General features: G+C 45.1%; 1 protein-coding gene across 2 annotated transcripts in view; it reads left to right on the top strand.

The window, feature by feature from the left end:
* Positions 1-3,105: 3,105 nt before the first annotated feature.
* Positions 3,106-6,000, top strand: part of FUBP3 (far upstream element binding protein 3) — a 50,705-nt gene continuing 47,810 nt past the window's right edge. For both annotated transcript variants that reach the window (XM_081263852.1, XM_081263851.1), the window contains exon 1: positions 3,106-3,264. In XM_081263852.1, the coding sequence (XP_081119978.1) occupies positions 3,181-3,264 (84 nt within the window). In that variant the 5' untranslated portion in view covers positions 3,106-3,180. The remainder of the gene's footprint in view (positions 3,265-6,000) is intronic.

The following is a 6,000-nucleotide window of genomic DNA, read 5'->3' as shown; positions in this document are numbered from 1 at the left end:
ACAGTAGAGTTCAGAGACAGACTTCTGCCTGTGTGGTTAATTGGTCTTTTGGTGGGGTTTTGGTTTGATTTTATAAAGATGTGAAGGCAATTTGATGGAGAAAGGATAGCCCCTTTTACTTGAGGATTCAAATAACTGGCTATCTTTATGAAAATCAAATGAATACTGACCGATACCTCAACATTATGCAAGGGACTCAAAATGGACCTTAGACATAAATGTAAAACCTAAAATTATAAAACTTCTGGTAGAGAACATAAGAGGAAATCTTGGTGACCTTGGGCTGAGCCATTCTTTTTATTAGGTAAAACACTGGAAGTAAACACATAGAAACATATTGATAAATTGGGCTTTTCATCCAAACACTACTAGTATTAGCCAATTAAATGTGAGCAAAAGTGGCATATGTCATTTTTAGGCAAAAGCTTTAAGAGTCATCCTGGGCTTCATTCCTCTCTCTGCATTCTATTGACATCAGGCTTGGCCATGTGACATTCTTTGACCAATAAACTGTGTACAAAAGTTCACTGCAGGCAGAGGCTAGAAAGGTGCTTTCGGCCTTGCCATTCTCTCCTCCCTCTGCCATGCCAAAGCATCACTTTCTAGGCAGAGACTGCTCTACCAGACTTGGTTGAAGGGTGAAGATGACATGTGGCAATGGTACATGCTACCAGCTATGCTCACAGAACGTGAGTGAAAAATAACTTGCATGGTGAGCCACTGTGATTTTAAGATTGGTAACTGTAGCCTAACCTAGACTCTCATTTTGCATGCAATTTGGTTTAGTGTGGTTTTTAGTTGGTAATATTTAAGGATGAAGCATTTCAAAGTCACCAGTAACGTATCTCCAAAGCTCAGAGAGGGTCAGTCTCATATGCAAAGTTAGTCACAACCAAGGTGTGTGAAGGTTTTGTTTTGTTTTGTTCTGAGACTCTTTCCCTAATCATCTTCATGCATTCACTTCACAAATACGGAGAGTGGACCAAATGCCAGGCCTTGTACTAGGTGTTGGGGACAGCAATAGCCAGGCAAACATGGTCCTTGTCTCAGAAAAAGTTTTATACTAGTGGAAAGATAATCAATAATCAAATAATTATACAATGACATTGACAATTAACTGTGATCAATGCTACAGTGATGAAGTCCAGGATGTTAGAACACACAGCAGTGGTCTGGCCAGGGCTGGGCCATCTTCCTCTTTTGGGCCCCAGAGATAAGTGACCTGTCCAAAGTTACCCAACCAGGAAAAAGAGGGGGAACCAGAACCCTATATTTCTACTTAGGCATTCTGTGATCTTTGAACCAAACCTTGGAGTTTATTTTATATTTAAGGCAAGAACCCCGTTTACCCTATCTTTACTGTTTACCCTATATTCCAACTGGAAGAGCCAGTTGGAATATGAATGAATTGCTATTCTCAACTCAGAGACATAAAAGCAATTCAAAGCAGAAATATCACTGATATTGGGGCAGTAGAACCACCTTTGATTTTATATAAATCTAGCAAAGTTAAAGCACTCAACATATGCAGGCTGGGCAACCAATTGATGTGTTGGCACATTCCTGCCCCATAATGGCCCCTCAGCAAGGAAAAACAGCAACAGCACTGCCAGTTACGCACTTTCCAACATCAGGGGCAGTTCTGTCTAAAAGTGATCATCTTCAATCTTGTAATTTGGTCACATTCTTTTACTTTGCCACAGGCTAAGGAATTAATCCAATTTGGCATTATTCAATTCAAAAGAATTTCCTATGCATCTACTAGGTGCCAAACTCTAAGGATACAGGTAAAAATGAGTGTCTCCTCTACAGTCTAAGTAGCAAAGTCAGCGACAAATAAGAAACAAACTGTATGCTCAACTATTGGCCAGTTATTCCTCATACTTCTATCAAAGAGCTCCCAGCATGCTAACACTGTGGTGGGGGAAGGGAGTCATCAAATGAAGTCTACTGGACCTTCTTTATTTCCTTTTCTTGGTGTTCACCTTTGGTTCTCCAGGAAATTCAACTCCTTGACATGATTGGGTGCAGGAAATATTAGATCCGAGAGCAATCAAATGTGGGCAGCCCAGGTTGGATCTACCACTAACAAGATGTGTCTAGAAGGGGCTGGGGATGTGGCTCAAGCGGTATCGTGCTTGCCTGTGCATGCGGCCCGGGTTCGATCTTCAGCACCACGTACAAACAAAGATGTTGTGTCCACCAAAAAACTAATAAATAAATATTAAAAAAAAAAAAAAACGCCCTTCCAAAAGGGTGGCAAAAAAAAAAAAAAAAAAAAAAGATGTTTCTAGAAGCCATTAAACCTTGTTACTTTTCCGGAGACTTTGCTCATTTGAAATGCTTCATATATGTAGGAAGATCTGCCCCAAAGGCTTAAGAGTACTCCTGCACTAAGATTGCGTTCCTTGCCTCCACAAATCTGAAACTATTCACAACCATCACAAAATTTTAAAAATTCTATGAGCATTCCAAAAGTCCTTTTGGACTATGTGCCAAACTCTAAGAATACCGGTAAAAACTACGTTTTGAGATCAGCTGCCATGGAAGCAATGAGGGTCCTTGGTATTTCCTGTTCTCCCACAGTCCCAAAGTTTGTGAAAGACAGGTGATGTTCCGCATGCGCAAACTGATTGGGAAAACTGGGGCCCGGGACTCCCGGTAAACGTGGAATTATGACATTTTGCGGTGCTGTCCCTGGCCCTCCATGCCTCGCTCTGGGCCTCACAATACCATATCCCGGCCAATGGCCATTTCAGGGAGGGGCTCCCAAGGTCAGGCTGTTAGTGGAGCCTGGCTGCTTGAAATGCTGTCTTAGGAAACCCACTTCTCTCCTCGCTGAGGTTCCACACAGGCCAACAGCCAGATACCTGGGGCCATGTCCGCGCCTCGAGGGCGGGTCACCACATATTCGACGGCCCTGAACAGAACCCCGCACCAGGAGGGTACAGCCGCCTCCAGATCCTCCAGACACCAGGGCCGGCCCCTTGCACCGCGGCCCCGCCCCCGCTTCCGGTCGGGAGGTCAACGTGCTCTGACCACGCCCCGCAGACGCGGCTCCTGTGGCGGCGAGCGTCCCAGCCTCCCTTCCGCCGGAAGTGGGGCGACTTTCCCTTTCCGGCTACGGGTCCCGGAGCGGAGCGGGAGGCCGGACCCGGGAGCCGAGCGGCGGCGGCGGTAATGGCGGAGCTGGTGCAGGGACAGAGCGCTCCGGTGGGCATGAAGGCCGAGGGCTTCGTGGACGCCCTGCACCGGGTCCGGCAGGTACGGGTGCAGTCGGCCGGCGGGAGCACGGGAGACCGAGGCGGGGCCGGGGCAGGCGAAGAGGGTCGGGCCTGGGGGCTGGAGACAGCCTGAGTCGACGCCTCAGCCGGGCCCGGCCGTTCGGCCGGGCGCCTACAGCCGGGAGTAGCCGGGGCACAAGGCGCCACCGCGAGGCCCTGGTTCAGCTTGTCGGGCGGGTCTCCCAGGTGTCTGAAGCCGCTGGAAAAGCGTTTGCCCAGAGCGCCCATGGCGTCCCAGCGCCCGGGTTGTACCCCCGGGGCAGCCAGTGATGGGTTCTGAGGTTCGGGAGCGGGTGGACGGGAGGCTTCTATTGAGGATCTGGCTGTAAGTATAAGGGTGTCTTCTCAACACCCAGTAAAGAGCTTGTTAAAACTTGGAATCCTTCGTCTTTGGCTTTCTATGTTTCGAAGGTGGAGTGGAGGGAACTCGAGGATATTTTATTTTTAAAGGTGTTCTTAGGAGAGAGGAGGTGTTAAGTGGGTGGTCCCCAAGAGGCAGAAGTGGCAGTAGTTTTCCTCTCCTGAAGAGAATGACAGGGACCCATTTTGGAAGAGAAACTTTACCTTCTGACAGTGTGCATTTGTCCGAGATAAAATAGGTTATTAAGAGGTTGCAAGCTTCCCTGGAGAAGAATATGGAACCTGCCAAAAATATTGTTTGGCTTTTGGCGGTGCTTAGAATGAATGTGTCATTCTTTTGTGTCTAAAACGTACTAAGTTGGTCCTAACAAACTTTCCTTGCTGAATGTCTCACGTTCGTCATCTCTTCCTATATAAATTGTAAGAACATTGATGCTTTAAAAGTTGGGCTGAAATTAATGACTGCTTGATTCCTAACAGAAAGCCACAGGACTCACTTGTGTTAGAAGAAGGCCTCCACTCCAGAGCTTGAAGATGTGGTCTTTCGGTCTCTTTCCAGTATTCCAGGGGAGGCATCCTTTCTGTCTCCCACATACTGACTTTTCATGTTAATATTGATGCTCCTGTAGACATTATATTGGATCCCAGAACTTTCCAACCCTGTGGTTTCACCTAAAATTTTGTCTGACGAATTGTTACTTACTGCCCAGGTACCAACTATTACTGTAGTATCTCCATCTTAGACTTCAGTCACCTTCTGTCTACAGTGGATGAACATACCATCCAGCTCCCCTACAACACTGCTTGCTACTTTCCTCTGCAGTACAGGGTCCTCGACCTTGTTTCTCACTGGCTACTAATATGTAATGCCTATCACTCTGTGCTGATATGTGACAATCACCTTGTTGGCCTTCTGTGTCCTGGAAGAATTGTAGCCACTACCTTAAAGAGCTCAGATCCTCAGTTTGCAGAAGGCCTGTAATTGAACATAAAATGATTTTGAAACATTGCGAAGACTTTCTACTTCTCTTGAGGCAGTGGTTGAACTCATACTCTTGGACAACCTGCTCAAGAGGGAGACTCTCAGGTGTTAACTGCTGACTTAATGTGGATTGTTGAAGCAGTGCTGTTTACTACTAGCAGTGACACTTCATTGGAATTGTTCTCAGCTTTGAGATGCACCATTGACTGGAGCCATAATAGCCCAATGGAGCCAGGGCTGTTAAGTGTGTTCCTTCTGAATGTTATCAGCTGGAGGTCCATACTATCTTCAAGGATTTGATGGCCTTTAAAAAACTAAAGGAAAAAAAAACAGGTTTGTGGGTAATTTTAGGTTTATTTTACAGTTTGTATTGGGCAAGAATGGAATGTTAGAAATCTGTAATATTGTGTGATAACAGTAAAGCTTTCCTCAAAGGACCTCATACTATTTGGGCATCTGGGTGGTCATGGTTTTCCTTCTCCATAGTACATATAAGCATGTTGCAGAAACTTGATCCCCTTGCCCCCCAGCAAGTGGAAATAGAGACAGTATATTTCTTTATGTGAGTGACTCCCGCCTCTTATATGTCCTTGTAAATACCAGCGACTGTAGGACCTTCATACTTTTGTTAAGAAAGTTGTAAGCTGTCTTGTGCTCGGTTTTTCTAGCCAATTGTAGTAGAGTCTGAGTGTACCCTGCTGGGATTTGAATCTTTGCTTTCTTTTCAATCTGGTATATGGAGTCTAGCACCTAATCCACTGAGCTTCTCTTCTGGCATCTTGAAACCTTGTATATCCTTTGGACTCTTTCCAACAAAGTGAACCAATGGTTGCTGTTAGTTTACTCAAGCATGGTATTCTGAGATCAAAAGGGAGTCTCAGAAGATGTTCCATGAAATTTTTTTCTCAGTGGGGGGTCCAGTGAGTTACTAATGTTTGGCACAAATGGGTAATTAATTTATATCTGTTCTGAAGGGTAGTAAACATGTGATCTGATTCAGTCCTATTGATGAAGATCTTAAAAGTGTTGGGTATTAAAAAAAACATAGCTAGTATCTAAACTAGCTCATAATTCATTGGATGGTTAGCAGAATTAAAGTGTGTCTTTAACTAGTTTGGAGAGGCCAGGATCTTAATAAAGGTTGGATGTGAGTTCAAAGCCAGAGTGAGTCATCTTCCACAGCCAAACTCTGCACCTCTGTCCTGACTGGCTGAGTTACAAGGGGACCTCACTAAGATTTGGGATCAGTAGTTGCAAATCTGTTTAATCCTGTTCAGTTTTTCTGAAGATATTTTTAAAATGTCTGCAGAAGATCCACTGGTAGTTTAGAAGCACCCATCATAAAGTAGGAGCAATCACATATTGACACGGTCT

The sequence above is a fragment of the Spermophilus citellus genome (genome assembly GCF_964194105.1).
Source record: "Spermophilus citellus genome assembly, chromosome: 2".
NCBI lineage: Eukaryota > Metazoa > Chordata > Mammalia > Rodentia > Sciuridae > Spermophilus > Spermophilus citellus.
Note: the sequence above shows the minus strand (reverse complement) of the source record. Positions and strands in the feature narration are given on the sequence as shown.